The sequence below is a fragment of the Cyanistes caeruleus genome, chromosome 9 (assembly GCF_971803275.1).
Source record: "Cyanistes caeruleus chromosome 9, bCyaCae1.hap1.1, whole genome shotgun sequence".
In the NCBI taxonomy this organism is placed as follows: domain Eukaryota; kingdom Metazoa; phylum Chordata; class Aves; order Passeriformes; family Paridae; genus Cyanistes; species Cyanistes caeruleus.
This window is the reverse complement of record NC_141709.1, coordinates 28,771,369-28,798,628: the sequence shown is the minus strand read 5'-3', so window position 1 is coordinate 28,798,628 and position 27,260 is coordinate 28,771,369. Positions and strand designations below refer to the sequence as shown.

Below are 27,260 nucleotides of genomic sequence, written 5' to 3'. Positions count from 1 at the left end.
CAGTAATAACTTTTACTGAATAAATAATTCAGTTGAGGTTCAAACCACTGATCCTAAATCCTGAAAACTACAGGTAAAGTACTTGTTGAATATTTAACTCATATATTTAAATTCTATAATTTTCCTTAATATGCTATGTGTTTAACTCAAAATATTTTGTTTTACTGTCAGATACTAAAAGCATAACTGTTCTCCAACATACAATACTATGCTCAGAGGAGCAAATTTGTCCTTTTTTAGCTTTTTCAACTTTGTCCCTACAACATATAATTCTAAAAGTTGTAAAAATCAATTTGGAGTATATTCTGAGGTGATTATTAATAAAAATGTTCTTTAAGTTAGCTATAACTGGCTACTGACAATGGGCTGAAGTGCAGAACTACACAGGAAATCTGGCTTCATTGTGAATGCTGTGAGCTGGAATGTATGAGCCTCACAATTCAGAAAATGGAATGTATGTAAACAGGTATTTTATGCTGGAAAACATGAGCTTGCATTTGTAACAAAATAGCTCTGGGAAGGTGCTTGTCACAACTCCTTATGCTATCCCTCACTGAGCTGAAATGTTTGATTTAGTGGAGACAATGATGACTTCTTGGCTGGTGTCAGAGGAGGGAATCATCCTTCAATCACTGGATGTCTGGCTCTTCCCTGGGAGCAGCTGCTCTGCGAGCACTGGAGCGTGAGCCCGTCCTGCCACCCACCCCTTGTTCCTCACATCACGAGCCACATTGTCGGTGTGCAGCTAATAAATTCTTTCTTTTTTTAACCTTATACACCCACTGTTCCCGTTAATGTGCCCATTGTTTCTTTATGTCAACCCAGTCCTTCTGTTTGTCCTGCCACTCCCTCGGCCGTGTATACCTTTGCCTTCCTTTGCCTTGTTCATTTCCTTCCACAGGCTCCTTTCTTTTGTTAATCTCTTCTGAGCTGTTATCCCCGTAACCCTGTAGCTATGTGATCGTTATGATTATAGTACAGATAATAGCCAAAATAATGGTATTTTTTTTTCTGTATTGCATTTTCTGTTTGCAGTTTCAATGGGTTTGGTCTTCTCTAATGGAAGAGGCAAGTTAAAATTTAAAATATTCATTTTGTTTGTGAATTTTATGTAAATTAACAAATTAAAGAATTTATTTAGATCTAATTATTTATTTATGTGATTTGGTCATAACCTGGTCCCTCTGAGGTGTGAGCCCTGTGGGGTGTTACTCCTGTGGTACAACTCGCTGATCCCTGTGCTGGGGATAGACAGCTGCACCCTGGCAAGCCCTGCCTTGGCAGCAGGTGCAGAGTGCAGCTAATTGAAAACTTGGCGAAGTACGAATTGTGCTTTCCTCATGTTTTTTTTCTGGAGAGTAATTAGTGACTCTAATTCCAGCACACAGAAGCGATGCCCGCGCTCCTCTCAGCGGTTCCCGGAGCGTTTCGCGCCGGTGCGGAGCGACACGCCCGGGTCCCGCCCGAGCTCTGCGGTGGGACAGAAACCCCGGGGCATCATCCCATTCCATCTCATCCCATCCCTTTCCATTCCCATCCCCTCCCCCGGCGGAGGGCGGGCGTTGCCGCAGCCGCTCACCTGCGGGGGCGGCCCCTCGGCCCGGCCCGGCCCGGCCCGGCCCTGCCCGAACATGCGCCGAGGCTCCGGCTGCCGCCGCTCCGCACACACCATGCGAGGCGGCTGCGGCGGCCGCCGGGGAGCAGCAGCAGCAGCAGCAGCGCCGGCCCTGCCCGCCGCCCTCCCGCGCTGCCCTCAGCCCTGCTCGCCGCCCTCCCCTCAGCCCTGCCCGTCGTGACGCCTCCATGGACGCCCGCCCGGCCGGCAGCGCCGGCGCCCGGTACGCGGCTGGGGCGGGCCGGGGGGCCGGGCCGGGGGTCGCCGGGGCAGCGCCGCCTCCGCCGGGCTCTGGGGATGCTCCGTCCCGGGTGGGAGGAGGGGCCGGCAGCGGCCGTGGCGGCGCCGGCCGGAGCGGAGGGTCCGGCCGCGGGACGGTGTGAGGGCGACGGGGCGCGGGGCTCGCCGAGGGCGGTTCGGGCCCCCGGGCTGGGGCCGGAGCCGCCTGCGGCCCGTGGGCAGGGGCTGCCCAGGCCGGGACCGCCCAGTCCGGGACCGGGCCCCTCTGCGGACTGCTCTGGCCACCGGCCTGACCCAGCTGTGGGCTGGGGCTGTGCCCATCTCTGCCGCCTGAGCCACCCCAGCGCAGCCTCTGCGCGGGCACAAACTGGTTCTTGCACTTTGAGGGGGTTTTCTTTTTTCTTAGACAAGAGCATTAGCTTGGGCTAATTACATACCTGCGCAGCAGCCCTTCAGTAGTTCTATGCAAATTGCTTTTGGGCTTCAAAGGGTTGCTGAAGAGCGTGGAAGACCAGGTCCTTTTGCTTGAGCTCCTGTTTGTACAGCTTGCAACACACCTTGACAGCGAAACGCTGACGTTCATTACTCTGTAACTCAATACCTTCTTGCTCACCCTCAAGAACGAGCTGCAGGTGGATAACTTTCCCCATTCCAGGTGTGCACTCTCACTGCCCCTAAAATACATAAAGTTCCATTGCTTGTGTGTGAGAGAATTGTTTCTTCAAAAGCTGAATCAGTCTGCAAATAGCATTCTTCCTCCATGATGATGGTGTGTTAAATTTTAGACGTGGCTGCGTTAAAGGTTGGCTTGTGGGTTCTGTATTTGACACAAGACATTTATAATAATCTGCTTTATAATCTATGCATGAGTAGAAGCTTTTGAGAGTGGAGTTGTTGGAGAGGCCAGCAAACTGTTGCTTAGAAGAGTGGCAATGGCTCTATTCATGGTTCTTCATGGAGTGTTTGGAGCAGTGGTGTGCTCTCTCTTTCTCTGGCTGCACACTTTCCCTTTATCTTAAAGTTGAAAAGAAGCAAATATTTACCTGAGGCTTTGTTTCTGCTGAAGAAACCATGATGGAAAAAAAACATTTCCTGAACTTTAGATTATATAAGATGTACAATAGTGCTGTTTTTTGGCAGCATTGATATTAATGTTAGAGTTATTTTAGAGACCAAAGGAGTAGGTCTAGTGGCATTTTAAGCATCAAAGCCCTGTGGGATTTAAAAATCCAGAGTGCTAGACTTGCTAATGATCAAAAATGACCTATTAGTATTCATATATATAACCCCTACCTGGAAGAACTGGGTTGGATGGGGTTCTGAAGAACTTTGTGTAGAGGAAGGTGTGTCTGCCCACAGCATGGATTCAGAATGAGATAACAAGGTCCTTTCCAACCATGACCATTCTATGATTCTGTGCCATTTTCTGTCTTGATAATTCTTTAAAAGATGGCCCAGCAACTTTAAAAATATTTTTAAACTCCAGGCTGGAAAGGTGGGCTGTGTGTTTGTAATAATGTTGTTAAATGATATCATTAAATGACCTCCAGGTGCTGTGTTTGTACTGACTATAGCAGCAGGCTGGGGGACTGCAGTTCTGTTGTTCTTCAGGAAGTTCTGAATGTGGGGAACAGTGTGTGCGAAAATGTTTAGAAGCAGGAAGGAGCTGGGTGAGTTTTGCCAGGTTGGGCAGCTCGTCCCAAAGATCTGTGTTACTGAAGCTGCTGGAGCACTTGGTGCTGGCTCTTCATCGCCTTTCTGGAGCTCCATCTGCTGGAACCAGCTCTCCCATCCCAGGGTGACACTGCACTGGGATCTAAAGGGATTCAGATGTTTCCAGTACTGTGCTACAAAGTGTTGAAAAGCATGTATCAGGATTTTGGCTAGTTTGTGGGAAAAGATTGCTATTCTTGCTATTGTTGTTCACATTTTACTTAAATCACTCTTTTAAAACCCAGATGAAGCTTCCAGAGAGTGTTTCCACTGATTTGAATTTGTGGTTTCTTTAGGTATCATGTATGTTTTGGGAATAGATTGAGATTATCAGATCATGGTAGGAGGAAAAAAATGATCTAGTGGAATGATTTGAACTGAAAAGTAAAGAGATTTTTGAGGTGATGAAAAATTACCTCCCATTTTGTAGATTTTCAGCTGTTGTCTTCAACTTGATAAGAACGCTTTCAGTCATCTGTTGTAAAAAAGCAATTGTCAGAAGAAAGTCTCAGTCTTAGGATGGTCATTCAGATATACTTGACTCAATGTCTGGAACCTCACATGTATCAAACAGAATGCAGTACTGAGCTTGGATGTCATTTTACATTTCTTTCTAACTAAAATTGCCATCCTGAACTAATGAAATCTTCTCACTGCATCTGTATTAAAGCTTTTACTTTTTACCAATCCTTGTTTCCTGTCAGAAAGGGAAAAACTGACAGAAAGATCCCAGACTAACTGAATCCAAGTTCAACATCAGCCTCACTTATTTTGGTTTTCATTTGTTTTTTCTCTTTGGGTAGTTTGCTTAGTTGTTTTGCACTCTGAAACTGAGAGAATAATAACTATTTTCTTCTTGAAGCCGTTGTGCCAAAGACTTCAAAGACTTCAAACTCTTCAAAGTGGCTTTGGCAAAGCTGAGTGCCAAAACAACTTGCTACTGGTACTTCTTTTTCTGTTCTTGAGTATTGATTCAGTGGGCAGGTTCAGAAGAGCTGTAAAGGTGTACTACAGTGCCATGCTTGAATTTTTATTTAATTGAAGAGAAAGTGGCATTGTTGTTGGTCAAGGTATGGTGAAGTACGCTTTGCAGGTGACTTCTGAAGAATAAAGTCAGGTTTTTGGAAGCTCTCAGGGAAAAATAATCTAGAATGTTATGTAAAGCAATGATTAAAGGCAAAGCAGCAATCCCCTATTCGTTCAAGTATTTTGTATCATTCCTATTGTTATTTTCATGACAGCCTAAGATACTGTTAAGCAGTGGAATGATAACAAAAGCATGATTTTTTAAAAAAAGTTGCAACAAAACATGTTACAGAGTAATTTATTTTGAAAATGCTTTGCTTAGATTTATTTAAAAAAAAAAAAACAAAAAAAAAGCCAAAAATAAAAAAAAAACAACCCAACCCAGACCCAAGCAAATCAAATGTAACTGAACAAAGAAAAATTTCAACTCACATGAAGTACTGAAGGAAAATGTTTTTTGGGACAGAATGTGTATTTTGTCCCTTCTATATTGGTCACCACACTGAAGTCTGAGAGAAAAGAAGTGTAAATCAGCATAAACCAGTACAAAGCAGACTTCACAAATGACTGAAGAAACATGCCCAGGTAACTCACTTGCTGCCTACCACTCAGCCTTCATCACTGCTGGGAAGTGCAGAATCCAGCCAAAAGGGGGAATTTCCTGACATCCCTTCCAAAGTTCTCACCAAGTCTGATTTCAGAAGTAATACAGATCTCTACCCTGACCTTGCAGTCCTTAGGAACACGAATCTCACAGATTTTCTCTGGCTTCTCACCATGAGCACAGCAGAGTGAGTTTGCATTTTGCTTCATGCTTTATTTGTTTGTTTGCTGGGTACCTAAACATGCTCAATACCATTGTATGGTAGTGGTCTAGTGTGGCTCTTGCTGATTTTTTTTTCCCTCATTAGTTTTAGGTGAGTTTTATTCTCACCTGTGAGATGAGAATTAGACCTTTAAAAGTTGAGAGTAGAAGTGCAGGTGGACCAGAGGCAGTAAAACTGAAAAGTGAGAGGACTTGGAAAAAAGAGCAAGTGGGTTATTATTATTATTGGGTTGTCTAAAGACCCTTAAAAACCCCAAAAGCAATGATATTAATCACACGTGACCTTCAAAGTGACAAAGATTGTAGATCATCTGAATTTAAAAAGAAGAGCTGTTAAAGGTTGCTAAATATTACTCTGGTCTGGTTTATGATGAAAATTTACTCCTAATTGCAGCAATCCTGTTTATTTCTGTAATGCTGAATGTATTTATTTTATTTCATTGTTGATCCTGTGTGAGGTAACTTTTTTTTTGTACATTCCAATAGATCAGTGATGTTGCAGGATGTTTGGGCTTATTTTTGTGATATGCCAGACTGGATTGTGTGTCTTTATACGTATATTTTCATTCTGTCTGATGCAGGCAGTTCTACTGACTGGGAGTGCTCACCCACAGTGGTGCATTTTGCCCTCTGAGCAGTCATGGCAGCACAACAAGGAAAGGGAATGGTAGAAATGACACCAGTGCATTTTATTTGTCTGAACAAACCTATCTTAATGAATTTATTGCATTGTTTGCCCATTCAAATACAGGATGAGAGCTGTGAGCCTAATGCAAACTAGATCCTGCTTGGTCCAAGTTAAACATGGTGGGACCAAGGGCAGAACACGAGTCTGCCAATTTTCTGGTCTTTGTGCTGCTCACTGGACTGCTTTGCCACATCCCTTTGATTTGTGAGCCTTTGCTGGAACAGAAAAGCTTTTTAAAAGACCTTTGACGGTGGAGGCATCAATAACTCAGTGATTTGAGAGCTGAATTAACCTCAAAAATAAATGGTGTCATACTCCATGTACAGCTTGAAATACTATGATATCCTGAATTCCAGAACTGTATCACTGTTGTGTCTCTATGCAGAATATTTGGAGAACACGACTATTGAAACCTTTCCAGTTGCTTTGTTGTTGAGGCAATGGCATTTCTGCAGCACCAAGGAGTCTTAGACATGGGCCAGAAAAGTGTTCAAGAACACAGAAAGATAAATGCTGAGGTATTAACAGCTTGGCACATAGAACAGGAAGGGATATGGGAGAATTAATTTTCTTGCATTAACTTATATGCTTTTGAATTATGAAGACATTTCTGTATTGTCTGAAAACTGAATAGTAACAAATTATTGTGAGAACTGCTTATTTGTTCTTTTCATCCAAGATTACTTCTGATCTCATGTGGGTTTGGAAATGCTTGCGGAAGAAAAGAATTCTTCCCAAGTGATGTGCTTTTTGTTTTCTTTGAATGTTGAGATTTTTTTGAGGCTCACAGCTTGTAAAGCAGTGTTGTTCACAGAAGTACTAGTGGTTTTAGGAATGACCTGGAGAACTGGAAAAGGCTAAAGGAGGTAACTCCAGGTGTGCCCTGATATCTCCTAATGTCCCTGTGTTTATCCAGCATTAGAACAGAAAATGGTGTCATGGCTTAGAATTTCTGTATTTCTGTATCTTTTTGAAAACAGGCAGTGGGAAAGACATCCTGGTGTCAGTGACAGTACATGGGATGTGAACTGCTGACCCTTTGCACAAGAAAGGGCACAGTGAGGGACGCTTGGGGACACAGCAGGGGCTGAAGAGCCCCAGACTTTTTCCTGTTTAGACCATGAGGGGATAAAAGCCCAGGGATTCCTTTGTTTGGAGTCCCTCCTTGGAGGCACCAGCTCGAGCTGTTATTTTGCTATTGCACCAAGATAAAATAATTTTAAGGATTGGGACATCTGAGACTGTTATAGGAAACATGAGGTAGAACCTGTCTCACTTGTGAGTGTGGGATGTGCAGCTGTGAAGGGGCTTCGGTCCCAGCTCAGGTGATGGGAGTGTGGCTCCTGGATGGTTAGACAGGGAAGTTCCCTTAACACTGAAACTGAGACCTTTGAAATGTGCTTTGGGAGGCTCCTCACATCTGTGAATAGTTGAAGTGTTAGCATTGGTGAAGCTTGAATGGTGTTTGATTCTTTGTATTTTATTCTCCTCCAAATGAAGTCACCCATGCACACAACCTCAGCTGACTTATGCAGATAAGGTAGATTTGGCAGAGAAATGCATCCATATTTTAGGATATGACTGATTTAACTTGCTTTTAATGTTTCACAGTACTGAAGGAGCTCTTAAATTACTATTAAAAGCATTACTACAAAGGCACAAACCTCAGACTTACCTTTTTTTGTAAAGTTCTGATAATTACTGAGGTTTAGCATTTTGCACAGTATAAAGTTCAAGATGTTTTTTTAATTGAAGAAGTCTGTAAAACCCAGTGACAAATGACAAAGCTTATGCACTGCAAACTCATAGTAAGAAACCAGTCAAAATCATGCACACAGTGAAATAAAATTATGCATAAATATCATAACTCCCATGCTCAAAAATCAAGTGTCTCTTTCCTTTTGTCCATGGAAAACATAATTTATTTTTTATAATATGCTTTCCTCTTCATTAATATTTTGGATTTTAGTTTTGCTTATTTCTGCTTATTCATTTTGTCTGATAATGCTGTTGACAGCAGTTCTTACTGCAACTCCCAGGATATACTGTGGTTGTGATTTGTGAAGCAACCCCACTCATGGTCCCTGGGGCAGAGAACAACGATTTCATAAATAACAAAACCACAAGGAGAACCATATGACTGCCCTTGCAAAACCTGCTGCCCAAAAGCTAAAAATGAAAGAACCTTGTAAAACCAGCAGGGAAATAGCCTAAATGTGGAAATATTTCAGATTTGAATTTTTTACATTTGTTTTCTTTAGTTACAAGAAAACATACATATGTGGGGAAGGAGAGGTTGCATACTGAAGGTTATCTGAGCATATCATTCTTTCTAGAGAAGTGGTATTCAAATAAAACCTGCCAAATCAAGTCTTGAAGAACTTGGCAGAGACAGCCAGAGCTTTCACCATATACAGGACTTTAAGGGCTATTTGGAGAATACAGTATTAATGAGAGACTGTACAAACAGCTAGTGAGAATGATGAAAAATCTTTTCAGAGTAGCCTGGGATCCTACCTTGCAAGCAGACAGTTAATTTTAAATTGTAACCAATAGTTATTCCCAACTAGGGGGAAAAAAACAGTAATGTCTTTTGTCTCCTGCTGTGGCCCAGGTACACAATGCTGTTAGGAACATATAATGGAGTCATTATTGGGGCAGCCTGGGGATGTATTACAGTAATTTTTGTACCAAATGCAGCACAAGCTTTTCCTGTACAGGATGCCATAAAACCAGCAAGAGATTTAATCAGGTATGTTAATGGATTAAGAGTATCTTCCTGGAATTGTCCTTAGCTGGTTTATCATTTTTGGGTCTTTCTTTAGCAGTGTATGTCTTCATTAGTGGTACTGCCTTGTGTAATCTAGCAAACAGATAATTTCTGATTAGATGCCCTTGGAGAAACTAATTTATGTAAGTAGATCATGGCTGATCAACTTCCATGGTCCACCTCTCATAGTAAGTGGAAGGACTGGTAATGCTTCTCGTAGTTGTGTACAGGGCTGGTACAGCTGAGGTGCCAGCAAAGCATTTCAGGGGAATGCACTGTTTCATTTCGGGCAAAACCAGCCAGATGAGCTCACTCCACTGATTAAATTGTTAGTGCCAACTCGCCTCATTTTCCATGGCATTAAAGAGAGATTGTTACAAAGAGCGTGTAAAGTCTCAGTTCCTCCCAAAAGTACAGGAACTAACAAAAAGCAGCAGTTTGGCTTCTGGATTGGAGCCCGTTTTGTGGAGAATCCTTGCTGGGAAGAAGCACTTGCTCGTGTCTCTCGCCTGTGTGCTTCTCACATTTGCAGCAATTACTGCCTGAGTGCCGCCTGTCAGCTGCTCTGGTTTGGCTCTCCGTTCTGGTTCGCAGGTTTCTGATGTGGGCCACGGCCACACGCAGCAATTCTTGTTGTTTCGGGTCTGTAATTACAAGGGTATTTGGCTTCTGCCTGGTCTGGACAGAAGAAAAGGTGGCTGACGCTGCTGCTCACTCCAGACAGGTCTGTAGATCAGAGACAGGCTGGCAGCCGCCAGCCCCTCCTACATTCGAGGTATCCAGCTGTATTTGGATCCGGTGGCACAAGAACCCGGTGTGCCACGGGCTGGCTTCCCAATGGCTGGTTTGTAGGATGTGGCCGGTGAATCAGCCGTGCTCCCGCTCCCGTGGCGGTGCCCAATCGCACAGTGTGGTGCCGCAGGCGGGCGCTGCCCTGCGCTCCCAGCGGGGCTGGCACTCGCAGCTGGCTCAGGAGCACCGGCTGCTGCTGATGTTCGAGCCTAAAAAGCTGAGTGGGATTACAATGACTATGTCAGAACACGCAGGAGACTCAGCAGAGAGGTGAGTAGCAGCACACAGCATTTTACGTTTGGCTTAGAGGCAGTTTTGATCCTGCTGTTGGAAGCGGGAGGGATCTGCAGCCCACTGAAGCATGACTAATCAGTTTGCTAAAATGCTGAGCACCCTCGAGTTTCAAGTATTTCTGCCCTTTTGTTAACAGTGACGAGTGATGGTTTGTAGCGTTTATGTGAGGTGTGTATTTTGCCCGGGTCTTAAAGCCTCGACTTGGGAGCAACATCCTGAGGCAGGTTTCCTTGGAGTGTGAGGGAAACATGCAGCTTGTGTTTCTGCTGCTGCTCTGGGTAGCACTGTGTCATTAATTGTTATTCCAGAAAAGATGCCAAGTGATTATTGTATCTTATTTCTGCTTTGAGCTTCAGCAGTGGTTTTATTCTTTGTCATCTTTCTGTTTCAAAGGAATATTTTGAAAAGGTTGATTTGTATTGAATGGGGTAATTCTCCTGCATGACAAGAAATGAACTAACAAAAAAAAAAACAGGTAAAATGCTAGTAGTCTAAATATTTTAAAACAGGTGAAGATGTGCTTGATTCATGTTAAATATGTTACTTGGTTCAGACACACAGATTTAAAAACAGGAAGGTAGGCGTTTTAATACAATAAGCAATAATTGACTACGTTTTAATTATTAAGAAGGGCTCAGAATAGCTCAGGATAGACAGACGTTATATTGCATTTTGTATGAGACGGATGCCAAAACTTGGTTAATCAATGCTTGCAAAGCACAAGAGTGTCTTGGGTGCAAAAGGATTTGCAGTGTATCTGAAGTTGTGATCACAAAGCCACTAGGAACAGTGTCACATAATGTTTCTCTTAAATTTAAAGTCCTGCTTTTCGTATATATAATTATACTCTTTATTTCTTTGCAGTCATTATTCCTAAAACCACAACCAAACCACTGCTGCAGTGGGTGGTTATTACTGATGCTATCTGCTTGTGCTGTGCTCCCCTGCCTTTTCCTTAAGATGTTATCAGGACTCTGCTTTCTGGTTTTCCTTTCAGCATTCTGTGTCGTGCTACATTTTAAGGAACTAACACAGTCTCTAAGTCACAAGATAGATCACATTAGTTAGAGCTATTCAGAATCAGGAACATGGTGAGGATTTATTTGTGTTTTGTTGGAGGATGTTTTGTACATGCTTGTATACAATATATTAGAGCAGTGTAGCTCTTTGATCTTTAGATGCAGATGTTTCAACTGTCCTAACACTGGCTAGGTGACCTTAACTTTATTAGTTGCAAGGCTTTGTTGTTTCTTTTGTGGATTTTTTTTTTTGTCCAGCAGTTCTGCTGGTGATGAACTTGGGCCAAACTAACTCAGCTGGTCTGTGTTATCCTGTTGCCAGTAACCTAAAGACCAGCTGAGAAGCCTTGTGACAGGTCAGGCTGACAGCTGAATATTGTAAAGTAGAAAAGTACAGCCAGAGTAAGTCACTGAGAGTCTTCTGACTTTGAGATATCACAGTAGGTTTCTTTGGGTGCAGTAGCACTTCCTAGGAACAGTGATGTTACAAATATCCACAATGGGAAATTTTACCCCACCTGTGAGTTTGTAGTGGTTTGTTGCTCAGGCACTGCTCTGAACGTGAGCTGAATGCAGGCAGATGTTCCAGTAGCAGTTGGTGTAATATTCTGATGTAGATTGACAATGTCTCATCCTCAAAGTGATAACACAATCATGATGTCACCAGCTGGAGTCTGGCAGCCTTACCATGAGATGTGCATCATCACCCAGTGCTTCTGTGCTCCTGCTACCTGAGCTCTTCAAATTGCTGTGCTCCCACATGGCAAATTCTGCATGTCCAGGTTCTTACATAAAGTACATGCAGTTTGTCTATTTTCTTTCAGAAAATGAAAGACTTCAGTTGCTTTTCACATGTTCCTTGGTGAAAGCATAGTTAAAAAAACCCCAAAAATCCAAATCCACAAACATAATAGGAGTCACTTTCACCTTTTGCAATCACTAGAGAAAAAATAGCAGGTTATGCAAGGGAATAAATTTAGAATTGAGGAAGGGGGATTCAAATGCAGCAGTAATGCACTGGTAGAAGGAGAACAGATGTGCTGAGTTTATTATCTCTTCTGGCAGGTCATCTACGTCAGACCTCAACGTGGCACTGCGTGAATGTATGGCAGCTCTGGATTTATTTCTTAACAACAAGTTCTCGGATGCTTTGGCTTCTTTACAAGCGAAGTAAGTTGATAAGATTTCCTACTTTCTCTCTATTTTCCTTTGCTTCACCATCTCTCAGGAGATTTTGACCAGACAGCTCAGTTCTCTTTTAATAGTTGATAAGTCTGTATGCTTTTGGTTCAGAAGGGAGTGGTAAGTTAATGTGTTAAGTTTTGGGAAAGACAGATAAGTGCTTTACACTTGTGTGAGTAAATAAAATCTTGTTGTTTACTCACACAAGTGTAGAGCACTTATCTGTCTTCTAAAATTATAGTGTTGATGTCCAAAGAAATAACTCCTCATCTGTAGCACAATATGTGAGATTCTTCCTCCTGGAAGAGTAAAAACCCATCTTCTGACACATTTTTTTTGTCTCCTTTCCCATATTTTTCTGCACACTGTGAGAATCTGAATCATTACAATTTTGTGTCTAAATGAGCAACTGACTATGAACTGAAGGTTTAAGGAACATTAGGTATGAATTCTTTCTTAGTTGTTGTAACCACTTGTAGAAACTTTCTCACAGCTTATTTTGCAATTCAGTGTCGTGGTCATATACTCTGTTTCCTAATTATGTTGCAGCTCAACTTCTAACGAGTGGCTCTGCTACAGGCAGTGAGTTCATGAAATAGTTCCTAAAAATTGTTGTGTCTTTACAATGTCTGTGATCTGTCATACCCTGTCCTGAAGTTACCTGTGTTCTTGACTTGTTGAAGTCTGTGGTTAACTTAAATTTCTCCCCCACCCACCCAATTTGCTCCATTTGTTTTTGAGCCACCAGCAAATTGTATCATGCCTTCTTTTAGGACACTGGAATATGAAACGAGTAAAATTCATGGTGTGTATTTGATATGTATCAGGGGTAACCACAATGAATACTACATATCTCCTTTGCTGAGGTATCAGCCTCATATTTGATGCCAGAATCTGTAGCTTAGCCTGTAAGTACACTCTGGGAAAGACATTGATGATAAATTGTAGCATCAGCTGTATTTATAATGCCGGGTTTATTCACAGCAAAGTCGTTTAGTGTTCATATATCATTAGAAGATATAATAAAAATGGTAAGAAGAATAACTGTGTTTTCATTAAATCCTGACAGTAAAGCCCCTGTGCTCATCTGGGAAGGCTCACTCAGTGCTTAGCATAAAATAAGGGGATATTTTATTGCAGCAGGTTTCCAAAACACTGCAAAAGCTAGTGAGGCTATGGGTTGTTTTTTTCTGTAAATCAGTTTTTCTTCTGTTGCATATGGTTTTCATTCAGCTTTTGTTGGGCTCTGCAGAACATATTTCGTGAGCTGATACTCTGTTTTTGTACCTGACTCTATTCCATACTGCAAAACCATTTTGAAACTAATTTTTCATGTTAGCCTGTTGTTATGAGGAGGCCCTTATTCCTGTTGCCTTTGGCAGGGAGGGAAATAGAGACTTATGATCTTTGTGAGTGCAATGAAGAAACAGGATGCTGAATTTCCCCACAGATGAAATCCATTATGGACACACTCCATCTGCTTAGGAATGAGAAGAGTTGTAGTGTGGGCACATGTGGTAGTACTGGGTTATTTCTTTCAGAGCCACCAGTTCCTCACTGTTCCCTTTTGGTGTGCTGAGATTTGAAATTAGTTTTCACAGTCCATAAACATGCTACCAGTGTTTAGAGAAATACTTTTCAATTTTTACATGCTTGTGAAGAATTTAATATCTTAGATTTTTGTGACTTTAATGCTTCTGCTGTGGGAGATACTCTGCTCTGTATTACAGAAATGCAGATTCACTAAATTACTCACATTTGGCTTCCACAATAGGGGTATTTTCAACTAATTTGTACCATGTGAAACTGACAGCAGATTTGGCACAATGTGTGAGGCTTAAAATCCAAAAAGCTTTCCTAGCTTAAAAATAAATATCCTGAGGATGGTGTCTAGACTTGTGTTGAGGTAAAGCTCTTTTTTTTCCTGTTAGAAAAGCAAATCCATCATAAAGAAAAGCAAATCCATTATAAAGATGAGATCTCATTTCATAGAAAAAAATACATCTGGTGTTTTTGACTCATGTTATGTAACTTTTCTTGTCCTGAACTACCTTTTGGCTTTTAGAGTCAGTTTTTATTATTATTACCAGTTGCTGTATAATACTAGTTTCTGATTATCTTGTGCCTTCTACAGTAAGTTTAATTAAATTTATCTTTTATATGGAGTATTCAGATTGCATCTAAGAACTCTTAAGAAATTCCTTAAGTTCAGTCTCCAAGCACAGCAGAGATTTTCAATATGTAATGCGCTAACTGTTACCAGGCATAACACTGAAACTGTCCAGTCACTGGAGCAAGGAAAAAAAATCTCATCTTCCTTTTCAGCCCTGAGACATGCAGTAAATCCATTAAATGCTGACTGGATTTTAGCCCTTGTGTAATTGCAAACAGACAGTAATAAATTAAGAGTTGATTTGGGTGACATGTCCCTTTACCTTCCCAAGACAAATGTGTAATATTTTAATAATTATCCTGAGGGAAAACATGGCATCATCACCTGATAGGTTGCTGATATCAGATCCACTGGGAGAAGGGTAAATGAGATAAATTCATGATAGAATTATCTGGAGCATTGGATGAGGTGCACCACATGTGTTGCTGCTTGCAATATTAAAGGAAGAATAAGACAATGATTTGTCCCAGGCAGTTGATTTCATTCTGAAAATAGCCTCCAACAAGCACTGGGTGTTTGGTGGAATACTAATTCTAGAATGACTGTGCCTTGAAAGCTTTCCCTGGGAGCTGATCTCCCAAAGGTCAGGTGTGATTGTCAAATGCAGAATGGTGGGAGAATTGGGGGAAGCACACCCAGGTAGAGTGAAGCTCTAGAAGGTGCTTGGATAAATATGTTGCTCAAAGCTTGGGTTAGCTATTTATTGTAAGGAATGCCATGAACAAGAGCAACATTGTTATTTCTAGGGAGTTTTTATTTTTATACCTGAGGTCTGGATGAACACAACTTTTACAGTCTTTGTAAATAAATTAATTGCTACCAAAACCTAACTAAATTGTTGTTTTTACCTCTTTGCTGGAAGAACTTAGCAGATTCTGAATTTTGGAAAATTACTTTGATTAAAAAGGCTCAGGGATTCTCTTGTTGAAGCACAGATTTTTGTCTTGGACCATCCTGGTGGCTTGTGGTAGCAAGGGAACTGTGATGGTGGCTGACTGGAGAGATTGTTGCTGGTTGTTAACTTATTGCTACTGGGGAGTCTTGCAGGAAAAGGGTTTTTATCAGAAAATGTTGGTTCATCAAATATGAGCATTTCTGTGAAAACCTCTGCCATGGGTGTAGTGGGTTGTTTGGCCATTGGGTGGAACCTGGGATCAAAGATGAGGAAAGCCTTCAGGCCCCTCATGACTACATTCTCCTCATGCAGGTTTTGATCTGGGCATTGGCCTCTCACTCTTGAGTCCCCCTGGATGAACAGACTGTTCACTGATCTGTGGAGGGTCTTTCTCACTCCGTGCTGTTGGATTTGTTTTAAGTGTTGGAAGCATCTTGATACTAAATCAACATATGGACTTGAGCCTGAGGTTTCTGTAATTTAGGAATGCATGTCCTGTCTGCTGGATTACTTTAAAGGATCTACAGAAAAAATTTTGAGTGCTATTTTTCACAAAAGATTACTAGCCCTGGGTTAAAGGTGAAACCTCAGAATTTGATGATTTTCATACCTGAGCTGGAAAGCTGTGACTTTCCTCACTTAAGCACTTGTTTTAGAGCAAGAATAAAAGAGTTCTGCAACAACTCCGAGAAAGGGCAGTGCTGCAAGTTGATGATTGCACCATAGCTGGAGAAGAGGCATGTGGCAGAACTCCATAAGTGCCCAAAGATACTGCTTATAATCCTCTTACTCAGTCATGTGATACCAACTACTGGGATAAGTCATTAATCACAATATTAGTTGCATTGATGTCATACAGGCTTGTTAACTCCAACAATGTCCTGAGGAAATTGCTGCTGAGGAATCAAAAGAAGAAAAGTAAAAAGATAACAAGTTTCATTCTGTATCCATCCATATGAAACCCAGGCCTTAAAATTCCTGGCAGTATTCCAAGATGTAGCTGGCAACTCCAATTGACTGATTAATACAAATAGCATAGTTAAATTGTGCTTCTGCCAGCATCCCCACCCCTTAAAAAGAACAAATTTGAATGTTGCTAAATACCAGTTGGCTAATGGCAGACATTAATTATCATCTCCTTTAAATATTAGAAGTAAAATAGATGAAACCATTGATTAGGGAAGGGGTGTTTTGGTTTCAGAAACAAATTTTTGGAGAGGGAAATCCCTCTTCACCACATGTATGTGAAAAGTACCAATTTTCCTTTTAGTGCAGTGAATTCAATATTTATCTGCTTTGCTTTAGAAAGCAAATTTCAATAATTTTGAAAGGGTGCTATTTCAGTCACTTCCCTGTGCTTTTGAGCCTCTGGAAAGGTTTTAGTTTAGTAAATACAAGATGGAGTGTGTTTTTCTGCACCCAGTGTGGCTGATGAATAATCTAATGAACAGAAACACTTCATCAGATTGGCATTTTAGGGTGTTCATATTTTCTACTTTACATTATCAGTCTAATGAAAGAATAATGATCTATGAGGCCAAGAAAGAGCTTTCCTAACTCCACTGGATTTTAAACTAATTTCTCTATTCTCTGTTCTTCTTAGCTTGCAAATGAGATGGTAGCGTAGTCTGGGGCTTATAGCACTTCTGGCACCAGGATATTTCCCAAAACAGCTTTTCTGCTAGATTGGTTTAGATGGTGAGGACAAGTAGGAATTAAGGGCAGCCGCAGAGCACAGACTGCAGCGAAGTTTAAAGATGTGCCTTGCAAATTCCTGCAGCGTAGCCATCCTGCTCTGTGCCCTGTGTGTTGGAAACAGAAGCCCTTTGTCATCTGTGTGAGGGGTGGGAAGCACCAGGCCCAAGTCACCACAGTCAATTATTAGATCACTGATTAATATAGGGTGATCTAAAATTATCCATTAAATTTTCTTTCAATTCAGTCCAGACACCAAATCTTAGGGAGGTAAGTGTATTTCTGGGGTGAGAAATCATATGGATTGAGGTGTCTTTAAAGTCTGGCTTTTCTCCTAAAAAAACCCTACAGAATAAGAGGAGATGAGATTGGAGGGCTCCTCAGAAAGTCATGTACTCAAGCAGGGCCATTTTGAAAGTCTCCAAGGATACAGACTCTACAACTTTTCAAGATGTGTGCCACTGCGTGGTCACCTTGGTAGTAGAAAAATGTTTCCTGATGTTCAGCCAGAGCCTCCTGTGCTTCATGTTGTGCCCATTGCTTCTGATCATGTCCCTGGGCACCAGTGAAAAGAGCCTGTCTCTGTCCTCTTTGTTTCTTCCCCTCAAGTATTTCTGTATGTTATAGGAACCCCCTGAGCTTTCTCTTCTCCCACCAGAACAGCCCCAGCTCTCTTGGCCTTTCCTCATAGGAGAGGTGTTCCAATCCCTTAACCATCCTCACCACCCTGCTCTTGAGTGTGTGCATGCACTGAGGAGCCCAGAACTGGGCACAGCACTCCAGCTGGGGCCTCACCAGTGTTGTGCAGAGGGGAAGGAGCCCCTCTCTCACCCTGCTGGCAGCAACACTCCTCTAAATGCAGCCCTGTCTTTGTCAAGAGCACGTTGTTGGCACACCACTTTCTCCTTGGAAGAAAAAGAAAAGAAGCACCTGAAGTAAACACATCAAGAACAGGTGTGTTGAGGGTGGAGGTTTTGAAAGGATATCCTTGTTTGACTGCAAGTATTTTTGAATATTCTGTGCCATATATAGCTATCTGATCTGTTCTAGAGTGTAAACAGTTGAAATTGCAATTGTTGCTCCTTAACAATATTTGTCTTAAGTCGTGCTATTTGTCAGGGGTGGATTAGCAAGGTCTGCAGAGAGTTTCTGTGTCAGGAATTTATCTGAGCTTGCCCTTCAACATATTTCTCAAGTCATCCTTATTAGACCTCTGTGCCTGAAGATATTTTGATTCACTTGCAGAGAATTACACCAGACAGGTAAATGCTCTGAATGTGTGCAATATATAAACCCTCTTTCCTGTCAGAGGAAAGGTGCCAGCAATGGCTGCACATAGGAATTAATTGTTTTCCTTGCACTAATGCCAGTGGTTTTTTACTTTCTGCCAAAGTGGCACTGTCTGAAACCCTACAGAATAATATTGAACAGACTGGGGTGGAGGGTTGGCAGAAGGGGAGAGGAGAAAAAAGCTGTAGTTTTTGATACAGACTCGAATGCTTCTGGTGGGAAGATATATTTCAAGAATATTCTATTTTGGCCATGGTTATAGTATTGTGTTACTTATCTCCTTGAGCCTCTACTGAGTAACTGTCCCAAATTAGAAGAATATCAGCTGGATTTGTGCCATATGTTGTAGCATTCATTAGATAATAAAAAACCCCACCAAAATAAACCCCACCATGATTCTATTGTTTCTGAATGGTGAGCCATGAGGTTGATTCCTGTGCTTCATGTTTGTTAAATATCTATCCTCCGCTCAGAATTGATACATTTTAGCAGAGTATGTAGAACTGTAGACATGATTTCTTGTACAAATCTCAGTCTGTCCCTGTTTCTCGATTATTTTGTATGTCCTTTGTGTTCGATTTCCAGTTCATTTAGCCCTTGTTCCCATGAGGCTGATATATTTCTAGAATTGGATTTGTATTTGCTTTTTAAAAGCAGTAATACAATCAAATCAGCTGTGCTTTTCACCTTATGTTTTCTTGCAGAACTAAAGACAGCATGTATCATGCCCTGACTTATGCCACCATACTGGAGATGCAAGCTATGATGACATTTGATCCTCAGGACATACTGAATGCAGGGAACACAATGAAGGAAGCTCAAGCCACCTGTCAAAGGTAAGAATGGAGCAATTCAGTCAGTAAATAGTTCCTTCGTGGGAAAATATTGAAGGACTACTGGATACAAAAGGAAATTAAATCTTACAGAAATCACAGGAAAACTGAGGTTGGAAGTGGCATCAGGAGGTCACCAGCCTCCTGCTCAGTTTGGGGTCATAGCGCATAAATGAGGGTGTTCAGCAGTCTAGTCTTGAAAACTTAAATTTACCGCAATATCTGATTTTTCTTGTCAATTAGAATTTGTCCTACCTGTAGTCCTGGTTCTGCAGTGTCTGGAAGTTGTTTACAATGTTGAAACACTGAGGAATATCCCATGGGTGATGGTTGTACTGCAGTTGTCTGTCTGAGTCAACTGTGCTCCCACTTTGGCACCCACATTCACCCATATGCACACAAAATAAATAAAAACACCCCCTTATACCTGTCCTTCATCAAGACAGATTTCTGCACATGAAGGGTAAGAGCCAGGTCCCAGGAGGACCATGTTGACTAAGTTCTCTATGGACTGTGCTGAAGTTTGTGTGTGTGGTGAGATTACAGGGGGCTAGTGAGCTCTGGAGGCATGTAGTGACTGTGTGGGTGGCCAGCTGAAAGATACAGTTCTCTGTTTTGATGCTTCTTCTTCAGAATGACCAAAATAACTTTTTTCAGATTTAGGAAGAAATCTACTGTAGCTGATTCTATCAACAGCCTTGTGCATAGGCAAAGCCTTGAACACTTCACTGAAGGTAACATCTTTCACTTGTGTAACGCTTTCCTTTTTTATTTAAGCGTTTTGAATCCTGTAGAATTTCACTCAATATGTGCTTGCAAACTGTGATTTCACTGACAAAATCACTGATCTGGCATTTGCTGAACCAAATGTCAGTGTTTTGACCATTGCTGTGTAACCAATCCAAAATCACTGGTCTTGTTGCTTTTTGACTCAACACTCCCAGAATTTGCTGGGTAAAGAAATATCTAGAAAGGAATATTGAAATTTCTGTAAGGGTTCTAGATCCAGGCATTTATGCAAAGCACCATAAAAATTCCTGCAAAGTTTCTGTAGCTATGTGTCATTTCTGTTTGGAGTTACATCAGTAGTCTAGAACTGAAATACCACAGCAAATGTGGAAAATATTTTTCTCAGTTTGAGCTCCGTGATCTTATTCTTACATTAATGGGCTAAGTGTTTTTTAATTACTTTTTGACTGATTGATTTGTTTTCTTCTCTCTGTGTGACGTTAGAGGAAATCCATGCAGAAATTTGTTATGCTGAATGTTTACTTCAGAGAGCAGCGCTCACATTCCTCCAGGTATGAATTCCTGCATGGCTCTTGGGGGGAAAAAACACCATAGAGGTTTCTTTTCCTAAATGGACTGGTAGAAGGCTATAGTTTGACCTAATGCATCTTTCATCTGGATCAAGTTCGGGTTTTATCTGGGCTATCTCATCAGATATTAGAATGCTTAATTTTCCCTCAGAATTATTAAAAAATACTTACCTCAACACACATAATGCTGAGTGTCCTAAGACACCCCTCCCCACTCCCTTTTGGATGTGTGAAATGTAACTGCAGCAAGCACCAATTTTCAAATGATGTGTTGGGATATCAGATTTAGAAAAAGAAAATAAAAAGATGGAATGTTCACTGAAGCTGTGCTGGAATACAAGCAGGACTTTTGTTTGGGTCTGGCTGGTGTTTGCTTTCTCAAGGCTGCTTTCTCACTGGTTTGTTCTTGAACAGCAATTATGGCCTACACATTAGGCTCCCCACACATGCTTTCTCCTTAACAGAGCTGTCTGTCTTTAACAAAGGGGTACTCTCCCTCTTCTTTGGATTTTATCTCTCTGTCCTAAGGAAGCTTGATTTGTTTGATGGAGCAACATTAGCAGTACTTGCTAGGGCTCCAGAATGCAATTTAAATTGTTAGTCACAGCTGAAATAACTGATTTTTCTTCTTGATTTGGCTGCACTTGCTCTATGAAAGTGGGCCTCTTCATCTACCGAGGGGATAATAACAGCCACAGTCAGAAAAAGGCTGCTGCTTCTTGGCTCAAGGATGCTGATAGGAAATGGAATGCAGGTGGTGGTTTTATAGTGTTTGGGAGTTGCCAGGTGGGCTCTGATTTATGTTGCTTACAACAGTTTATGAGCCGTGTAACCTTTTTCAGCCATCTGCTAAGTCCCTCTGTTAGAAACCATTGCTTCATAGCAACACCCTTAATCAGAGAAGCTTCTAGTAGTTTCTAGAATGCTGCTGATGGACTTTGAAATGACCAAAGTGTAGCTACGTGTTTCCATTTTCCTTTGGGATGAGTAGCCTCTAGCACTGGGGGCAGTTTGGGTGAGAGCTGAAACTATGAAGGAACATATTTGAGAACTTTTCTGTTATAGGTAGAGACTTCTCTGTCCATAGAAAAGGAGCATTTTAAAGCTATTTTCACAGATATCTGTTTATGAACATGTTTATAGAAACATGAGATTTACGAGTACAAAAATGATTTCTTGTTCTCTTTTGCAAAGGTCTCTTTGCTTCATGTTCTTTTCTGTGTTTAATTTTTCATGAACACATGAACTAGTTTGAAAAATTTAACAGAGGCACTTGGTTCCACCAGCTACTGATGTAGGTTAGTTTTGATGCTTAGAAAAATTACCAAAACCAATGAAATGTGGTCTCAGCATTTTTCAAGGGCTGAAAAATTCTCACATTGGTTATCCCTGTTGTTGGTATCATTCTGAGTGTTAACGTTTTAAAACCATCTTTCTTCCTTGTTCCACTTCCTGTTCAAAGGAAAATATAACTGAACCTTTATACGTAGGTGGGTGTGCTGCACCCCCCAATATGCTGTACTTAGTACATCTAATTAATTAATCTATTTTCTTCACAATGCCCTCTTATGATTTTTCTGTGATGGTATCTTCTGTTAAAACACATGTAGACTTTCTGTCTTGAAGTAACAGCAGACATCAAAACAAACCAGAATGACAGATTATATAAGTGAGGCAAGAAAATGCCTCCAAAAAGTTATGAAATTAATATCCCCTAACTAATGGTCCCCCAGATAACTTTTATGTAATTTCTCAGTTTGTTATAGCTTTTCATGTAACATGTTATCTTCCTAGTATGGATCTCAAATATATATATGAATATTCAAACCAGAAAGAGCATATCCTGCATAATTTTACTGACCCTGCTTTGCTCTTAGGATATGAAACTGTATTCTGCAGACTCTTAAGGACAGGCAGTTTACTTGTGAACATTTCCTGGCTCAGCACCAGATATATCTTAACTACATTCAAGGACAAATGAGAGAAAGCTGTTTTTTGAAAGAGCCACAAATGCATGTACCTTAGGTGACATCTATTAGCTGAGTCCTGTGTTCATTAATGCAAATTGCGATGGTTCAAAGGTGACAAGGGTTAAACTGATTACAGAAAGCATTAAAATAAAATGCTTGTGTCTAAACAGAGTAAAAAAATGTTAGTACAGAAAGGAAATCCTAAATCCATGTATTATGTCTTAGAGGCTTATATTGTCTATATCATGCTGGTTATGTTCCAGGTGTGTATTAATCTTAAGAAGAAAAAAGCCTTTTATAATGCTTACAAATTCATACTGCTAATGTGTTTCCATTCCAACAGGATGAGAATATGGTCAGCTTCATAAAAGGAGGCATCAAAGTCCGAAACAGTTACCAAACCTACAGGTGAGTCAGAGTGATGATGTCATTAAGTGCACTCTATAAGGAAAAAGTGCTGGTGGTGAAATTATCCAATTCACAGATTCATCACTGTTGTATTGACTCAGTCTTTATTATGGGCCTCACGCCTGCAGATTTGCTCAGCCCACACAGACTCATCCTCTGCACAACAAAGGACATTAACATTAAGGTTGATTTGGATTGTGGAGACAGTGGACCCTAGCTCTGTTAATTCCCAAGGTTTGCCTACTTCAAGTACTATATCCTTGAAATCATGTCGAAGAAAAACCATTTTAAATGATGTGCAGTTCATTGTGTCTGCATAGCACAATTTGCTGGTCTCGTAGGCATTCGGCATAATGAAATGGCATTTTTTAATAGTTCCAACTGCAGCTTTTTGGAGCATTTAATACCAGTACCTGAAGCACAGTAAAAAGTGAAGGCTAAATATGCATCATATTTTATTTATTTTAGAATTATAAACTGTGTCTTGTGCCCAGCAGACACAAAACAGCAACAAGTCCAGGTTCTCCAGAAGTCCACTGGAAGGGAGAGAGATGACAGTGTCCATGTTTGTGTGGGTTGAAGGTGACTCTAAATGTAGGTCAATAGGCTGCACTTACAGGGAATAGTGTTGTTGGGAACAACCATTCAATAAAAATGTGACAGCCTGAACACAAATGCATGTTGCCATTAAAACAATGTTTTTCCTCTCCTAATAATTAACAAAATATTAATAATATTATATAATATTAATATATTATTAATATAATAACAATATATTAAAAAAATCAATAGTGTAAAAACCACATAGCTATAGAAGTTTGGAAGCAAATTCATCCAGTTCAAAACTGAGCTGGATTATGTGGGAAATAAAGGGACACTTCAAAGCTGAGATCTATAAAAGTTAGAAAACTGAGTGAAAGTAATTTCTGATACATCTACCCGTTTTAGAATGTTTATTACAGTTGTCTTTTCCTATGTAAAACAAAATATTCTTTTGAACATTCACTTAATCCAGGGATTAGTGAAACTCAAGTCAAATTTGCTAATTTAAGTCTGGTGCACTGTCCTATCATCTCTTTTTGCAGTAGTAAAGTTTGGTGATGCTCCCAACAGCCATCCTTGAAACATTTTCAGGCTGAAATGTGGTTGAATATTGGTTGTGTCTGTTTGACAGGAAGTCCTCTCCAGGATTCCATGGCTTTTAATTAATTTAATGATAGTAATGTGACAGAAATGATTTGTTGATCCAACAAAATGTAAATGTTGCTCAGTTGCGTGAGATGACCAATTGGTCTTTTTTTGACTACTCTGTAATTCAAGGTAATGGAGTTGCTTTCTTATTAAATCATAATTAATCATGTTAACAGAATCTTGTGCATTTCCAGGGAGCTGGACAGTCTTATACAGTCCCCACATTATGTCAAAGGAGAGAACCATCTTCATTTTGAGGGAGGTGTAAAACTCGGAGTTGGAGCATTTAACCTGGTATGTACCAACACTCTTATCCTGAGCTGCTACCTCCTGAAAACAACCCTAACTTGAATTCCTGAGAAGTTCCACTGGCATCATACTGATCATGTGGTTAAAATTAGTTATGTGCTCTGACAGTGCAGGATCCCAGTGTCTGGTTTGAGAACATCAGATAATAACACTTCAGAAATAAAGAGATTGCTGCCCACAACGTGGTGTGAGGGCCAGGAAAAGCCTTGCCCAGGTGCACCAGTTGCCTGTGCCTGTCAAATTCCACTTATTCTTTACCTGACACTTGGAAAACTACCAGGATCCAGGCTGTTAACAGGGCAGTTGGAAGGGGGGGGGGTACATGAATGAAGTTTGGGGTGCTGCTCCAGCCACTGTTGGCTGTTGTTGCTTGTGTTCTGGCTGAAAAGCAGGTGAGCAAATGGTGCAGGATGGTTCTTGGGGAGGCACTGACCCAGAGATGGTGAAGGATGATGTGGGTGTTCAGGGAATGGGCTGCAGAAAGTGTCTGAAGCTTCCTCTTGCTTGCATTGCTCTGCATGAGTCTGGCACATGCTCAAATATTAGATTTACTGCACAAAGAACAAATATGGACTGTGTGGTATGAACCCAGCATTTCTGGAACATCCAAGAATTACTGGAGTTACTAAGCATGTGCTGTGTACCTATTTCTGTGTAGGGCATCCTGGAGACACAAGGTACCTATATTAAACATATTTCTGTTCAAATTGTGTGTAAAATATAGCAGGTTTATACATTTACCCTGAAAATTGTCATATAGAGATGATTTTAGTAATTTTATTAGTCATTTATTGTGCTTGGAAAAATTGTAGGAGGCAATTGGTAGCTGAAAGGCAGAAAGTCTGTTATTGCATAACTCTTATATTTTTCTCTGTAGACCTTGTCCATGTTTCCTGCACGGATTCTGAGATTACTGGAGTTTGTTGGATTTTCTGGTAATAAGGTAAATGTGAACTAAATATTATTGGTACATTCCTCTCACTCTTAAATTAAAAGACAAAGACAGGAGTTTCTCTCCTCTTTCTCACATTAGCTGTAGCCCTCTGGTATCACACAGGTGCACTGTGGCACTGATGCTTCATACATCTCAGTTTTGCTTTATATTTTTGTCTGAACTATTGCTCTTGAAAGGTTTTCATACAATTGTTCAGTGTTGAAACAGTTGTGAAACATGGTAAAGGAAATGACTAATACAGGGATGTCAACATATTTAGGTTTTAGTTACTGGCCTTTTTATGCAGACTTGTGCTCAGAAATCTGTAGCCAAAAGTATATTCTTAGCCTTTAATATATTTATATAGCTTCCTTGGTAGTTACTGTCATTATGGGGTCTGAATGTTCCTGACAGGTTCTTGCATGACGGGGTGGGGGGGAAATCTATTTCATTACTGCTTTAATAGCAACTGGAAATTTGAGTGTGGCACCTAAATTCTCCTTTCTAAGGGAGTAAGTGCTTTTTTGCCTGTAGAGTAACCAGTCTGATCTATGTTGTTTGAGGAAAGAAGTTCAGTAATGGAGCACCAGAAAATTCACATGATGATGAGAAAGAGCTGTGCTACTGCTTTATGGATCTGCTGTTTCAAAAGAATACTGAATTGTTGGGAGTATCTTGGCCTTGTTACCTTTTATCTGCCCTTGTCTCTCTACCAGCAGAACACAAAATTCACTCAAAGCAGGGCTCCTGGGTTAAGAAAACGTGATGCAGAACATGATCCCTTTAACCTAAACCACTAGCCACATTTTTCATAAATGCTGGGTAAGGTCAATGTCTGATGCAAGCACTAGAAAAGCCATGAGAATAAGTTAAGTTTTAATTCTTTTATAATACTTTCTATTTACAAAACAAGTTTTAAGGGAAAAAAGTGTCTTTTTTTTAATCAGAGCTGAAGCCTTACATGGCAGGTGAATGACTGTCATCACCATTTTACTGGTTTACAGGATCTTATATTGGAAAATAAAATGTCTTCCTTAAAAGCAAGGAGCAGAGTGTGGATTACAGTTTAGAAACTTCCAAGACATGACCAGGAGCTACTTCACAGCACAAATCAAATAGTTCTACCTGTCAGTTTCAACAACAGAGCATTTAAAGCAAAATATTCTCTTAGAAATGTAAATGCAATTCACGTACTGAGCAGAGTTCTGGGAATACTTTGGTGAACACTCATCTTACTCCTGCAGATGGAAATTGTCCCTCCAATGGAGTTTTCATTTGGCCCTGGGATATCTTGAATGTCTGCAAGTGGGCTGATGTTTGTGTTGATGAGTCAGCTCCTATTACAGTTCCTTAATAACTCACTGAAGCATGACCTAGATTACCATAAATTTGAGCAAAACCCTGTTGTTTGCACACCACACAAAGGAACATTTTAAACATGTTGATCAAAGTTCATTGATGGCCATTTATTTTAACATCCTAAGAAAGTCTTTCAGCATATAACATTTGTGAGTCAGGTGCCTAAAGGCAAAAGCAAAATTGCAATTGCATGTGCAGTCCTTTCCTTGGTGGTTTTCCAAAGTTTGCAACAAGACAGTAGACGAGTCTAGAGGGTGAAAGAGACAGTGACAGAAGAGAGGAAAATTTGTTCATCTGTGCTGCACTTGTCCAGGAGTACAGTACACCTGTGTTTGATTCTGCAGTCTTTTCCTTTAAATGCTTACTCTGAGTATCAGATTGTGCAGCAGAGTCATGGTCAGTGCCTTGAGCTGTTTGCTGTTTACCTGGGAGAGCTATAGTGCACTGCAGGACAGCTGGATTTTAGTGTGGGTCATGTGTTTATTAGAACTGGATATTACATTGTGTGATCCCCCACGATACCAATGTGCCTCAAAGCCAGCAGGTTTGCCCCTGGGGACACTCCTCATCTATGAGTCATGTCGTGGGGAACAGCAAATGAGGACATGCCCAGAGCTCCAGCACTTCCTAAGCCATTTGTGGGCACTGTGGACACCATGATCAACTTAACAGCAGTCTGGAGTCTCAAAATAGTAAGTGGGATAAGATCAAGAAAATAG

General features: G+C 40.8%; 1 protein-coding gene across 2 annotated transcripts in view; it reads left to right on the top strand.

Annotated features, from left to right (window-relative positions):
* Nucleotides 1–1,392: 1,392 nt before the first annotated feature.
* Nucleotides 1,393–27,260, top strand: part of TTC39A (tetratricopeptide repeat domain 39A) — a 44,905-nt gene continuing 19,037 nt past the window's right edge. Inside the window, exons 1-8 of one of the 2 annotated variants that reach the window (XM_086842149.1) lie at nucleotides 1,393–1,838; nucleotides 12,049–12,153; nucleotides 18,923–19,054; nucleotides 19,709–19,785; nucleotides 20,285–20,352; nucleotides 22,684–22,748; nucleotides 24,134–24,233; nucleotides 25,126–25,191. In XM_086842149.1, coding sequence (XP_086698275.1) covers nucleotides 1,804–1,838; nucleotides 12,049–12,153; nucleotides 18,923–19,054; nucleotides 19,709–19,785; nucleotides 20,285–20,352; nucleotides 22,684–22,748; nucleotides 24,134–24,233; nucleotides 25,126–25,191 — 648 coding nt within the window. In that variant the 5' untranslated portion in view covers nucleotides 1,393–1,803. Of the gene's footprint in view, nucleotides 1,839–9,063; nucleotides 9,941–12,048; nucleotides 12,154–18,922; nucleotides 19,055–19,708; nucleotides 19,786–20,284; nucleotides 20,353–22,683; nucleotides 22,749–24,133; nucleotides 24,234–25,125; nucleotides 25,192–27,260 lie in introns of those variants that run through there. The other variant, XM_023932439.2, reaches the window with a different exon arrangement.